At 34.3% G+C, this 15,684-nt stretch overlaps 1 protein-coding gene across 1 annotated transcript in view; it reads left to right on the forward strand.

Moving 5' to 3' along the window:
- The first annotated feature begins 3,071 nt into the window (after positions 1–3,071).
- LOC150094406 (uncharacterized) overlaps positions 3,072–15,684 on the forward strand; it is a 127,814-nt gene continuing 115,201 nt past the window's right edge. The window contains exon 1 of the mRNA XM_090412462.1: positions 3,072–3,141. Within this exon, the coding sequence (XP_090268588.1) occupies positions 3,072–3,141 (70 nt within the window). The remainder of the gene's footprint in view (positions 3,142–15,684) is intronic.

Genomic DNA, 15,684 nt, shown 5'->3' on the forward strand with positions numbered 1-15,684 from the left:
AAAAAAACGATTCTGCGAAATGTGAATGTTCTTCGTTTGTAGACTATGACGCATAGAAATAGCCAAATGCTTAGGTGTATATAACAGCGATTTCCGCAAACTTTAAAAGTTAAAGTATTAAAAAAGAAGAGTTATTAATTTATATCACCCATTAATTTAAACAAAATTGACGGAGAAATCCCATAGGATCTTTAGAATACCAACAAAGAAAAAGAGTTTCAACCATTATACATTGATGGAGAAAAAAATCTTTCTTTTCACACACGTGCGGCAAAACATCTGCTCATATTTTTTTTCTACGCCGTCCGAATTGTAATAGGAGAGTAAAATTTTGTCATGTACAGATATTTAGATCTTTATTCATCGCCTTCACTTACCCGCATTGTTAGAGAAGATCGTGCAGTCTAACCACGTTCGAGAAATAATTTCCACTCCAGCGAATTTGAGCGTGTCTTAAGGAAGTTAAAAAAAATTAAATATATATAAAAAAATATTATCTCTTCAAACATATACTGCTTGCGAGTATGTAAAACAAAGCAACCATCGTGGTCACAGTAGATTTATTTTTTCATGCAATTAATAAAAAAAGCAACGTCCTCAGGTGTTACAGAAGTTGCATCGTTAAAAACTTGTTACTTCACTCATAAAATCCCCACAGCCACACTGTTTTAATTACATTTATTTAACTGAAATGGCTTCCTCTCCTTATATGCACACACAACATATAATTTTAGATAAACAGAATCATATTATCAATTCAATTAATCTAGGAATTTGATATTTCTTTTAGCATTGCAAATATTTCAGATATTTACGTGTAAGTACATTGAAAGAATTATTAGAAATATATTACTATTTTTGTAGTAGTAGTATGTTAAAAAATTATATGCAGTTTATCCGATTTGAAGTGTTTAACTTTTATTTAGTATTGTGAGATAGTGCAAAATATTTTTAGCACCACAGAAGGTGCGTGTTATTCAATATCGATACAAATGGCAGAACATATGGTGATTCTAACTAAACCAAGCAAATTTGATTGGGTTTATGTTTATTGCAGTCAATGCTATGTCTGAGGTCAGGATATTGTGTGTGAACTGCGTGTTCTTTGAATGGTTGGTCTGTTTTGCGGGACGATTCCCCCCCACCCCACCCCGGAAAGAGACCCGAAAATGCTTTTATGAAATGCTTTTCGCGTCCTTGACAGGATTCCAATCCCGTTATCTCTCCAACCTTAGATAAATAGCACATCATCCTTGCGACTATATTATGTAGGGGGTTTTCCTTCTAGAAACTCGGATGCTACATAATATCATAATGACATTAATTGCTAAGCATCAGCATAGAGCATTCGGTAGCGACGGTTTCTTCGGCTGGAAACATCCCACAACATCAAAATACAAATTTAGACTCTTGGTTTATTTCCATTTGGGGGGGGGGGGGGTTAAATTCTGTAATTCTTTGTTCAATAGTCTGCTCAATCTTTTAAATTTTATCAATAGCCTTAGAAAGTGTTGAGTAGCTTTTTTCTTGCCAAGTTATCATATAACTTTTCATGATCTGCGAAAATTAAATACAAATTCAGATATATGTATATTTGAATTTGTATTTAACTGGATTACATTTTCTCTGCATTTTCTCAAGACTCTTTCTGAGTTACTTTCCAGAAATTTGAACATAATTTCTGCCTTTTCAGGAATAAATGATCATGAAATTCTGAATTATTTTTTCTATCCTTCTGACAACCTCACCCTTTGTCTCTCTTTCTGAATCAATGAATGCTTCTTCAGAATTTCTTCTTGCTTTCACTTTTTTCTTAAACAATATTTGTATTTCAGTTCATAATTTACCTCTAAAAGCTGCGTCACTTTCATTATTTTTAATAATTTTTCATAGTTTTCTTTTTAATATGAAATTTACTTTATCCTGTTCTAACCTAATAATCCCTCTTCTATGCTGCACTAGTACGAAGCTATCATTATTAATATACTCAATGAGACTTTCCTTATTTTATGTGTTCTAAACGAATTTATGCATTTACTTATGTTGTAACACTAATTTGTAATAATTAACCCATGTTCTGAACAGATACAAAAAAGGTGCTTGCTGACATTATTTGCGTTTCTCCAAATTTTGCTAAAACATCTATATCGCTAGTATTTATTCCCTACTCTGGAACACGCGCAAATAACTTGTTGTACTATTTTCGATTTTGAGATTATATAATTTGCAACACAGGTTTATGTCTCATACCTTATTTACCACAAATCAACTGTATCTTGAATTCCTGAAATGGAAACCTGGGGGAGGACTCTCTTTTTTCTTTTGAAATCTCTTAAGTGTTTTGATCGAACCCTCTACTTTCATAAAATTTCCAAGTGAGAAGCATTACATCTTGAGTTGGACATGCTAACAGAGTGTACCGACGCAAAAGTAGTATAAACTCAAATATATGCGCGTTGATTAAAGTTTCTAGTCTTTAATTGGTTTGCACAAAGTGCTTCCTTGTTTTCGAATATTTAACTGGTAGCTTAAAAATGTTTTTAAGCCACCAGTTAGATATTACTAGCTTATCATCTAGGATGAACTGAGGATTATAGAGTTTATTTTTTTGTTAGTGTTTTTGTATTGTTTTAAGTTTAGTTTTTATAAATCTTATAAGGAACTTTCAGTATCTATGACACAGCACAAGTAGAGTTGAGCTACATGTATTGTCGGGGCTGTCGCCAGATTAGATCGCGCCCTGAGGCAAACAATTAAATATCTCCCCTGATGGACTATAAGACAAAAATATAATAACTCTCCAATTGCTATTTTGTTTTTATTAAAAGAGAAACATTAATGCAAAGCGATTACATAATAATATGAATTAAATGTTTGCTCTACGGGGATATCGCACAAAAATGTTTATAAGCTCTTCTAAATTTATATTATAAGCTATCCGCTTCTATCGATATAGGGGCTAGACCAACCAATCTTTTTTGGGTCATTGCTGTTCGCGAAATAATTTTTAATCTGTTTAAGCCTGGAAAACCTTCTTTCCTCACTAGCGTGGCCACAGCGCCTACCGCAATATGGCTGAACGAGCGCCCATATTAAGTAGCGTGGCAAGGCAGGCTGCCTCTATGCTACACCATGTCGAAGGTACTGTGTATTGTCTTCTGCTGCCGTAAACTGAAACAATGGCGAGCTGTCGATAACAGATTGTCCTGTGAATTCAATGCACCACCCACTGATTATCCCTCTGAACAACCCTTGATAAAAATCAGTTCCTGTAAGCCGGACTTTAAGGTGTTGTTAAAAACGAACCACCAACTGATCAATTTATAAGCATGTAATTTGCAAACCACACAATGGGATCCACCTTTTTTTTCTGTCGTTCAGCCATTTCTTTCTGATTGTAATATTTTTAGTTTCAGATTATTACTAATTAGTCAATTATTAATCCTGTCTTTCTTCGTTATTTATTTATAACTTAGTTTTTTTCTCTCTCTTTCTTCGTGTCCAAGACACAGAACAAATGAGAAAGTCAAGTTTCATAAATGCTTAGTTTAAATTAGTTTTAAAAGGTGATGGCTGCACCATAATGACCCAATGAGACTGTTCGGAGTGGAATTGAATGGTACATGTGTGGCCAGAAGTTATAATGGTTGTGGGCAGGTATACGAGTATAACGGCTTTAAAATAACTCCGGAGCTAGAGAAACGCTGAGGGCGCGACTTGTCCGAAATTAGGAGGAAGATTCATAGCGTATTTTTCCTAGACAAGAAACAAACTCAGTAGAGTAAAGATGAACATTAATATTCCATTTTCTATGAGTCTTGCGAATGGATATATTACCTCGAGTACTCACAATCAATAGGCTGCGGTTCAAATCTCGCTGTGGCATGGGGGTGTATGCATGTCTTTAGTAGGGAGATCGCTTTCATCACCTAATAGAAGACCAAATACATCAACGCCAATGTTTGCTGCAGGGCTCCAATTAGTACAGCACAAATGTAATCATGTGAACTGTGTTCGGAACCTATTATCAGTGGGATCGATACATTACAACGTTTATTTGACTTGTACGTGGGATTAAATAAAAAATAAAGAAACGTTTTGTTTTGTTAAAGTTAATCTACAAGGTAAAATGCACAAGCACACGTCATTTTGTGAAAAGTAGTATTATTTTCGTTTAGTTGTTTTTAACGAAAAAGTGACAATCACTTGAGAAGAAGCTGTAAAACCCTTTAAATTTAAGTTGCTGAGTTATTTTCAATGTGCAGCTGCTGCTGCTGTTGTTGTTTGGGATTACAGCCAAAGCAACTAGGGCTACAATGCCAGTGTATTATATCTATCAATTGCGTGTGTTCTCCTGGCTGATATGCCTGTTTTCCGAAATATTTCAGGAGGAAAACAGGCATAATACGGAGGTTGCAAGGATGAAAACCTTACAATCTCCGTATTACACCACTAACCTGAAAAGCCCTTCTAAAAATTTTCCATGCATTCGAGATGGAATTCGAAGCCACGTCTTCCTAGCTGTACACATGCAGCTTATAACAGACAAACATATATACTATCTGCCAGGTTGTAATTGTTTCCAGATGAATTTGTGTATGTTGTAAGAAATGTAGGTACAGCACGCTCTTCCATTTAGCCATTTGGAATGCAGTGCGGAAATCATGTAACGGAAATCAATGAAAAAGCAAGTAGAATCTGTTGTCCATAGTAAAGATAGTCAAATACAAATGTTATATCAGTGCATGTCGTAAAATGATTTACAAGACCACTCAAATAGCCAAATAGACCGAATAGGAGTAAGTCAATTACTCTTATAACGCTACCAGGAGAAAAAATTGGCTGCATATCTGAAATGGCTGATAATCATCACCTCCGAGAAGTAGAATTCACACTTCAAGCACTGACATTGTGAGTTTGTAGGTCATGCAACTGTGCTTTATATTAACCATCGGAAATCGGGGCTATATATACGTCTAAATGAAGATTTTCGTGATTCAAACCAAACCATAATTTCTTCTTTATATTTGTATAAGCATTTTGTGGAAAGTATCTTATAATAAATATTTATTCCTTTGACTATCTCTCCTTCTACTCTGTTTCTGTATACGATTCTGTGGGAGACTTCTTTAAGAAGTCGCTGTTCACATTTATTCGTCACCAGTGTAACTTTCTTTATGCAAATCACTTCGATTAGCAACCAGATAGCTACAAACGTACTTGCGAATTGCGATAATTGTCTTCAGACGTAGAGTTTATTTTCTTCCCTTGGTCGGTAAACTTTACTACATTCACTGCAGCTATGTTTAAAATTAATAACAAACTCATCTAGAACTCAGTGCATTATGGATTTTCATGAGGCTTCCTACACCTGACACTATTCGAAATATTTTAACTTCAACAGCGCTCAACTCCTATTTATTCTATTTCCCATCCATAATGTGTTGTTGAAACTTCAGTGTATTTATTTATTTATTGTTGTTTTTGTAACATGCATTCATTGGGCAACAATGATTGAAAATCATCAACAGATAAACACCAAAATATTTCAATTCTGGCGAACCAAACTCTAGCATTTAACAATGCTAGTTATTTGGTTTGCCAGAATTAGCATGTTCAGAATTAAGACTGGAGCAACTGAGACTATGAGATCAATGAATAATGTCTGTAAATTTCATGTGTCCTCCAGTCAATTTTTGTTAAGAAAAAGCCTTTCGTCACGGTATAAGACCGGTTAACTCACCTTCAGTTGAAAAGGCTTTTCCGGAAGTCATAAATGTCAAGTGATAAATATAATTTATCGACTAAATTCAATAATATCAGTCTAAAATGAATAATTGGACTACTATTTTACAGATTAATCCTTATGAAAAATAACAATCCACAATACGTAAGTTAATTCTATTCTAAGATAATAATTCATTTATAGTTACCAGGTCGGTCATGCATTAGAAAATAAATATAACGTAAAGCCTTCTGAAATATTTATAGCAGTTTAATCTAAAGAGATCATGCCATCTTATATGTCTAGTCATTTTGTGACTTTAAACGTGAATAGCGTCTTCTTTTCTTCTTCTCTCTTCTAGATCAATTTTTTTTTTTTGAAAAAAAGTCCGCTTGTTCCCTATTTATTTTTATTTTGTGGCTGAGGAAGTTTGTATTTCTTCGAGATACAATATTGTAAGTAACCCTTTGTTTCCAAATAAAAGAGCTGCGTGGTGAAGTAACAGGTTGTTTTGATCAAATATTTCAGTTATTTCCTCCTGTTTTTTTCTCGAACACCGTCACCCCGATTCTGTGCAGCCTTCGCTGCACAGAAAGTTAGTTTTCATTAAACTAAAACTCACTTACGGAAACCAGTTGTGGTGTGATATTATATTCCTATAATTAGTATAATTCTGAAATGAAAAGCAAAATCAGACATCGCCGAACAATTCCCCTGCCTCATATATGTTTGTGCTTTAAGAACAGGTTATCAGACTTAATTCATTTAATATTCCAAGACTAATTTTTATATTTTCTTCCTGATTTGCTACAGTTATTAAAGAACGATGAACTATGAGTTCTAATTAATGGCATTATCTTTCCCAGGAATTATTTAAATCCACTACAATGAAATTTCTTCTATTTGAATTTTCGCTTCTTTCACGTGTATTTTCCAACAATTAAACGCCAGTTCGCTTAATTCTGTCCTTCTAACGAATCGTGCTAACGCAGACGATTTTCAGAATTCAAATTAGCTGAATTTAATTTCGTTGCTAATGAAACCAAGCGCTTTGTTTCTAGGGGTGGGTTGATTGGCTTTTAGGAATATTTGACGTCACAACATAATCTCGCCCACAAAAATTGTTTTTCTCGTGGAGAACGAGCGAGGAAGTCAACTTACAGTCAAGTACTGAATAGCAGTTTAATGTCTATTTGCAACCGTCTGTGGTAGTTACACACTTTTCCAACTGCCCAGTCTAATCTGTTAACTGAAAGCGTGTTTGTCTTTTAACAGAGCAACTCATCACCTCCCCTCTACTTAAATCCCTTAGCCTTGTTTATTTATTTATTATTTTTTTTTGTCCTTACCGGAAAAAGTGGATGTGTGGACTGGTTGTTTACAACTTAGCACTTCCGTCCCTCCCCACTTCTCTTCTCTGTCCCTCCACCATCCCTTGTGTCGGCGTAAATCAAACTTACTACATTGTGACGGAGCCAGACATCATCGGAGTAGCAATCACGTGGCAGTCCACATTTGACGTGACCGAATCGTTTAGATCCGAAAATGATGTTACCACCATCTAAGCTTAGCCGCACCCGTAGGGTGCGAGATGTGACTCTCACTCGGCTGTTGACCCTTCGCAACTGGAACGCCTCTCCCCAGCAGGCAAGGAAACGCAGCGCTTTTACCCGTGCCTTCCTCACGTGATCATCTCTGCCACTCCAAGTTCAGGGTTACTGCGGTGGAAGCAGGTAGTTGCCGACTCGGCAAGTGAACCGTTGGACATGCAGCGACATTTATCGCTCTTACTATCGCCACCGTCAGCGAAGGAGAGGAAAACATACAAGAGCATGTGATGTACGAGTGCGTGTGTTTTCGACTACTGCACAACAACCCGCGTTAGTCCTAGTGAATACCTTCCCCCTAACAACACACGATGGAATTCAGTCATTGGTAAGATGTATGCTCGCGTGGGAAATTTGAGTTACTACCGTGTTGTCGACCGTTTCTTGCTTCAAGTGCGATTAACGTTAATTTGTGCAATGTGTGGCAGGTGATCTCAGTGATTAATTCTCCACCGCTCTGTCTCTCTCTTTGGTGTGTCTTAAAACTCGGCTATCAACGAACAATTAAGAAATGGAAGGTAAATCCTGCATGTTTCGTGACTGGAACTTTGTGTGGATGTTTGGAGTTCTGATGTCCGTAGCTCATTCCCAAAGTAAGTTATTTCTGTGTAGATTATTTTCTTTAAGTAAGGAGATATTTATAATTTTCTTCCAGCCTGATCATTCGAACCTTTAGACTGGACTTGCTTTCTTTATTATTTCTTCATATCATTCTTATTTTCTGCAAATTAAGCTCCTCCAAGTTCAGATTTAAATAATTTCAAATTTACATATTATGACAATAAAATGTAAATTTGCATAATATCATTATCCGAATTTTATTCATTGTTCAAAACTAATCAAACAGCGTATGAATTAATTGGTATATTGAAAATGCGTATTCTACATCGCATTTAATATTACTAGAGGGAAAGGTTTAGGAGGTAAATGATCTTTCTTGCCATAACAAGAAACACACAATTATGATGTTTCCTATTCCATTACAATCTTCCGGTTGCTCTTTCGATACGCTCTGGTTAGCTTTCTTTTTACAACAGTCTTTTAAAATATTAAAGTTATTATCTCTGTTTATTCTAAGCCATTAATGATTAGACAGCGGAAGAAACTTTTGGACTTGAAAGAACAAATTTCCCCATTCTAACTCAGAACATAATGAATAGCTTATATTTTAAGACGATTTTAAAGAGTTTTACTATGTTTACAAGTTGTTTAGCGGAAGAGAAACTGGAATTATTTCAGATGTTGTCCTATCTTTTAATCGTTAGTTTATCAAAACTTGTAGAGGATAATGTATGAGAATGTGATTTTGATAGCTTAATACAATTAACAGCATTTATCCATTTGTCGGTAGCTGACAAATGTCTTAGATCTAGTCTATTTTTGTAAGCAACTAATTGATTTTCAGGAGTAGAGATCTAACAGTCCAATCCACACATGTAGATTTAATATATCTCAGAGTAGCCAGAAGTTTATATTAAGTGAGATGCTTTAATATGAATACTTGCTAAACGAAACTATAACATATATCAGAAGTCGATTTTTAATATACCAGCGGTTTTATAATAGTGAAGGTCTGTTAATACTGGAATATATAATATTCAAAAGTGTCATCATGTTTCAATGTTATATCTTCACTGATTGTACAAATGTAATCTTGTTTCAAATTGCATATTTGTTTTTAAATCTTACCCTACTGAAACTATATATATATATATATATATATATATTTGAAGTTGTGTATCAGTATTTATATTAATAATTAAAATACTAGAAAAATCCAATATTTATAATATAACCTTTCACTGCAAACTATTTATACAATCCACTTTTACAATTCTATCATTTTCCATTTGCAGTAATTAAGTTTCTAAAACAAATTCAAACTAAAACTCGCTTCTCTGGATTTTAATTAAATGAACCGATGGGCTTGAACCAAAAGCTCCGTTCTGTTATCTATTTCGAGTCATAATTAGGAAAACTAATAAAGTTTGTGCCTTTAGGAGATTGTTGTATCAGTTACGCACAGCAGTACAACTAGTTCAGAATCGGAACAGCTGCTACTGTAGTTAGTATTACGTAACATGAGTATTGATATGTCGCATGATAATCGTGTGACATGTGTTAATTACGTAGTTCTATATTGTGAGAGATTTATGCCAGCTAAACAATTTATTTTTTCAAGTCACTAGGAAGGTGAAGATGACTTGGAATCAAGTTGCTCCTTCAACTCTCATAGACTGATGAACGACGTGCGATCCACCAGTGTATGTTTGTTGACGAACTATTTTTATGTTGCTCTGGAATTCATCAGCAGTTTCTCTTACATATTTTCGCTTTAATTTGAATAAGCAAATAATACAATAATCATCATCATACTTCCCAGCATATATTCTTTTTCTAAATTGTCAATCACAGCTGCAAAAATGCAATCCGTTAGCTACTAACCAGGAATTGGTAGATTGATCAAACTACAGTTTTAAAATATAATTAGAGGATTAAAACACGGAACAGAATTTATATAATTGCGTAATGACTTAATTATTTATACCACTACATTTTAATAGATACATGATAGAAGTTGCCGGATATATTAGCATAATATGGTAAACGATGGTACTTTCCATTAGCGAGTCAAGTCAGATATGTAAAGAGAATAGTCAGATAATGGTTCATAAGATAATATTTCAGTAATAATACTACTACTACTAATGATGACGATATAAATATTCACATCTAATTCACGCACTGCATTTTACAATACTTAATTCTATTTTTTTCTTTAAAATACATTTTTATTTTAAATACTAGAATTAATAACTTTGTTTAAAAATAGTTCAGTTAATAATCACATTTTGAACTAAAATCTTTTAAATGTCTACATAATGATAAGCATGACAGTTACTCATTGAAGTTATGAATAAAAACTTTTCCCCAAAAATCGACTATTCAATACGAAACTATTCAATACTACAAAACAGGAAAGAATTATTTAGCAAATAAAGGAATTTATTAAATTATAAGTTTGAAGGGTATGCTATTTTCACTCATTTTACAATAAGTACAATGATTATAAAATAACTCGCCCATCCCAACACAAACATTCGAGAAACCGTAAGTCTATACTTGATCAATGCCATGTTTGGATAGAATATAGTTTTGTTTATTGTTTATTGTATACATTTCCTTCTCGATTTACCTGATTCGCAGATCGTATAGAGCGAGATTTTCTATATTAAAACTATTGCACCATTCATATTAGACCAGCTAATTCACCATCAGGTTTTGAAAAGTCCTTCACCTCTAGACGGATTCGAACCCATGCATCTCTAAATAAAATGCATCGTTGAACTGACTGAAGCGAATACTCATGCACAAAAATATCTAATTTAAATTATGGTTAAGATTTCGTGGGTGCTGTCTTAATTACATGGAAATAACGAAAATATTCCCTAATGTTAAGTAATTTCGATTCCCGGATGTAAATTATTACTCACTGCATTAAAATGTCAAATGCGCTTCCCAATCTTATGAGTTACACGAGCAGTTATGCTTTTTTTTTTATCCAGAGTTGATAAGGAGTAACTTACTCATGCGCAGGTGTTGTCTTAAGCAGGACCACACCCAAAGTGAATGCACCTTCTGAATTAATGAATTAAATGAAGCATGACAGAAAACCGGTTTGCAGTTATTGATTTTTGTCGTAAAGGTGTCAAAACAGCAACCTTTCTACATCTTTATTGGCACTTTGCTTGTAGATAATATAATTTCATTTAAGTTTGGCGGAACCAATTTCCATTATTCTCTGTAAGAAACTCTAAGTAAGATTTAAGTAAGAGGATTGATTGAAAATAAAATAAAATTATCCGTTCATTTTTGAACTTCAGTGATGACTGGGCGCAACAATATAGGAGTATGGTGCAATGATATAAAACAATCCTAACTTGTAAGGACAGTGGGAGAAGTCTGATTGGCATTAAAGACTTTCGTGTGTGGTCTGCAGTGCAAAGAAAATTCTTAAGTGAAAAAAAAAATCCATGGCCAATCCACGAGGTCTATTATATGTAGTCCTATTACATCAGTAGTTGGAATCACATAATAAAAGTTATTCTCGCACTATAATAAAAAAAAAATCAAGCCCAGGTCTTTCCATCAAAAGATGTCACCACTGATGCTTACCCTTCGGAGACGCGTTTTCTCGAGTAATGAAAAACAACCTGTTTTTAATTCGATTTCTTAAATGTGAAATGGTAAGATTTAAACTACTAAATAAATATCAGAAATGTTTCTGTGCAAAATCATTATCACTTCGATTTCTTGTATTAGTTTAAGTACAGGAAAAAATATTTTATTTGTATATAAATTATGAAAAAAATACACCACAGTAAAAGAACCCATTGCATTAAACGAAGCGAATTTTATATTACTGTATTCAGACACAGAACGAAACATAAAACACTTGCAATAAAACAAAGCCTTTGTGTGTGTTTGTATCCTCCGCAAAGCTATCTAAAGAAATTTTAATTATGATAAAACTGGGAAAAAATAACTTATGAGTAGAAAATTAACTAATATAATTCAAGAATAATATTTCATTTATACGTGTATATTTTTAACAAACTTCCATTTGAAAAATTAATACTGTAGACCTTATAAAAATGAACAATTACATGCAAAATATTTTAATCAAGACAAAAATAATACATAATATTATAAAGTAATATAACTAGAGAGAACTAATTTTCATAAAAAAATTAGTATTCTTCCCATTCACTGAAGATTATGTTTCGAAAATTACATCTAATTCAAGTTATATAGTATGCTATGGAGAACCCTTAAGTTCCACGGTAAGACAGTGTAAGAAATATTGTAACAGTTCTTCAACTGGAGTTTATTTAGAATATTTACAAAACTCTTCAAAGGTTTCTTTCATTTAAAATGTACTAAAAAATTCTTAACGTAAAATTCCTAAAAGTGAATATAGCGAGATACCAATACTTATAACTTATTGAATTGAATACTTATAGGCTATTAAATCATAGTATTAATAATTGTATTAAATCAGATAATGAGATATATTTAGGATTGCTTAAAGTAGGAAAACCAACGCAGTCGGAGAGGGCGATGAAACGCATCGCAAGAGGTCACACACGACTGCAGATTTCAATATTTGTTTAATTTCTGCAATCTAGAAAATTGTTAATGCGAGAAAATTATATTAATATTTGAAGAATCAGTAATAGTTGCATATTTTGCTTCTACCGAATGTTTTTAACATAATTACTAACAAAACGACAGGTTCGAGCCTGCGAATATGCATAATACATAAAAGCTTAAGCGTGTCAGTTAAGTGTTGTTCAACCGTGCCTTACAGAGTGTATCGCAATACTATCTCTAATATTTAGTTTCAATTTGTAGAAATAAACTTGCAAATTACTCATTTTAAGTTATTTGCCATTAGTTTCCAACCAACTATACTTGAATAAGGCATTACGAACGAATACTGTGAGCTGGAAGCTACTAATATGCTGACTTGAACGATCTCAAATCTATGACGCATAGATTTGAAGGTAAACCTATGCGTTATTCTATTCTTCACCTGTTAAAAAAAACGAAGCTTCTCATATGCTTCGCTTCCTGATAGGTGCGAACGACTGCATGTCATAAAAGCTTATGTTCGGAAGTGCAAGTAGTCACAGCCGGATAGTCCCGTGAATGGTGAGTTGAAGGGTGAAATTTCAGACGTGAAACGCTACGTCTGAAAGTCGAAGGCGTACGAACATTCATAGCAAAAATACACACTTCGTGACACGAACTTTACCAGTATGGATAGGAGGGACGGTTCTCCCTCTCTCTCTTTATGCTGCGAACCGTTAGGGCAGGTAGTAGAGAATGGCATCAGCTGAATTATAGAGTCTGGTCACAGTAAGGACTTTTAATAACTAAACAATAATGTGTTACTATACACAAATCAACTGCATACGTATATTGTACAGTTGAGTTCTCCGCATTTTTTCTGACGTTTGGATCCCGAAATTGCTGAGTGTTTACACCATAATCGGTGTAGATTTTTCGCTACACAACTGCAGACTGTAAAGAGAATATTAGTGATCCAGTGTGTGTGTGGGTGGGTGGGTGGGTGGGTGTGTGTGTGTGTGTCAATTTATGAACTTCCAAATGATTTTAAGTCTCAAAACAGGGAAAAAATAAGTGGAAAAATTCTACTAAGCAGCTACTCAATGGATTATATCTGATTTCGCTCATAGCATTTTTCATTCTTAGCACTATCTAACATATGGCTTGAGAATGCCGATGTGTAAAATTTATCAAGATAAAATTATGTCCACTATAAGCATATGGACCTGCCCTTTTATTAAGAAAAGAAACGCTTGGCGATTTATCTTTTCTGTATGTTGCGGCAGCAGCTGAAAGAACTTACATAGCTCAGGCGATTTCGACAGTGATCTGTGGCTGGAAAGACTTCAGCTCAAATCCCATAAAGGAAGCGAAGAACTTTTTTTTTTTTTTTCAGGGCCTTTAAATGAAGGTGACTTAGCCGGTCCTTTACGGGAGTGGAAGACTTTCCTTCTGGAAACTTGGATTTTCCGTCCTATAGCCAAGCAGACTGGCCAGGAAAAACATACGCAAATCACAGACAAAATTATATTACAATCCATAGTTTATATTGGTTTCATAAGATGGTGCCATATTTTCCTTAAAAATTTAGCAGCTGTAGTCTCACCATAAGCTAATTAAGTAGCATCTGTTATTTAAAAAAATATCTAGCAATTTGCAAGCGGAGGAACCTGAAAGAGATTCCTCTTTGGTCAAATTATTATTTGGGGGGGGGTAGGCAATCTTTTTAATATTTCTGATCATTGTTGCATTTATGTCAATAAAAACACTGCTTGAAATACTGCCATATATCTTAAATTATTATGGAAGGACAATCGACACAGTTGGAAGTAAAACTAGCAAAAGAAAAAGATTCCAAACACTTTAATAAATCAAAGCATAATGACCTACTTCTATGGGTCTGTAACTGGCATAGTCATACGGAAATTATCTTTTCAATTAAACTTGACCTATGGGTGTTCTGGCAGAGTTTAACGATACAAAAGAAATTGTGTAAAGGCATTCCTTGTTGGCAGAGTGGTTAGCGCACCCGCTCTCCGACCAATAGGTCGCGGGTTCGAATCTCTCTGTGGACATGGATGTTTGTGACTGTCTTACCTTGTGGACCGCTATAACCTTTGCTCTCCATACGCCATTAAAATCATATATCATCATCATCTTTGAAGATCACATTTCATCTTCTAAAGAACTTTAGAATGAGAGCTTGATTCCAAAGTTGAAATAACGTATATGTTTCAAGTAAGCCATGGTTTTACACTTTACTTTACAGAAGGTATACTAAGTTAATAATTCCTTGAATTAATGAACATCATTGCTCATGCTGTATTATTAGATTCTATCACAGCTAGAAAATAGTAAAAAAAATTCATAAGAAGAGTGTCACCCTACAGTTGCAAAATTGTTGGCTTTCTAAGCAACAAAGAACGAACATTTAGGAAATTGACAGGAGAATTTGCAATCGGGTAAAGTTTATTAAAAAGGAAAACGAAAAATGGCAATGTTTGAGTATAGTGAGCAGATTCCCTGTTCACGAAAGTAATAACGTTCAGTTTGCTATTCTGCATAATCAAGGGTATTATTTCCTGGCTGTACACTCATCGACTATGCAAACTTATTACACTTCTATAAAGTAACTTAATTTTATTGACTGGTAAGATGTACGATTCACAAAGTGCGGTTGCTACAAAAGCAGCATAGGATGTAATCTCTCTCCTCCCCCTCCTCTTACACACATACCGAGTTGCTAATTAATATCGCCGATATATTATGAATAAACGACGTGTTAGTTTCATAGGATGCAAAAGTTTTTCATTGGAAAGATCCAGTCCCTTTTGTTCGATTTCTATGTATCAACAGGTGCCGTTTTCAAATCGATAGACCTCATTGGAAGAATCGTGACTCAGCAGTCTGTCCAAATGCAATCTATAATACACTTAATTTTAATTTTTAATTAAACTCCCATTGACCGCTTATTAGAAGTTCCATCACATTCATCATTTTCGGGAGCGTCATCACTCAGCTAGGGATGAGTTGGGCTTCCCGAAATGAAAAAGAAAAGAAGGCAAGGAAGAGATCGGCGATCTTTGAAGACTCGGTAGTTGCAAACCGAATTGACTGCTATGTTTGTCAAGAGACTCGATGGAAAATGAAAACGTACATAGCATTTGTTGTCGGATCAGCCGTTGCCGTGTCCGTCGAACACATTTCTTCGACTATATA

Source organism: Typopeltis vanoorti, chromosome 22 (genome assembly GCF_054136105.1).
Source record: "Typopeltis vanoorti isolate ZY-2024b chromosome 22, IOZ_Tvanoo_1.0, whole genome shotgun sequence".
NCBI classification, from domain to species: domain Eukaryota; kingdom Metazoa; phylum Arthropoda; class Arachnida; order Uropygi; family Thelyphonidae; genus Typopeltis; species Typopeltis vanoorti.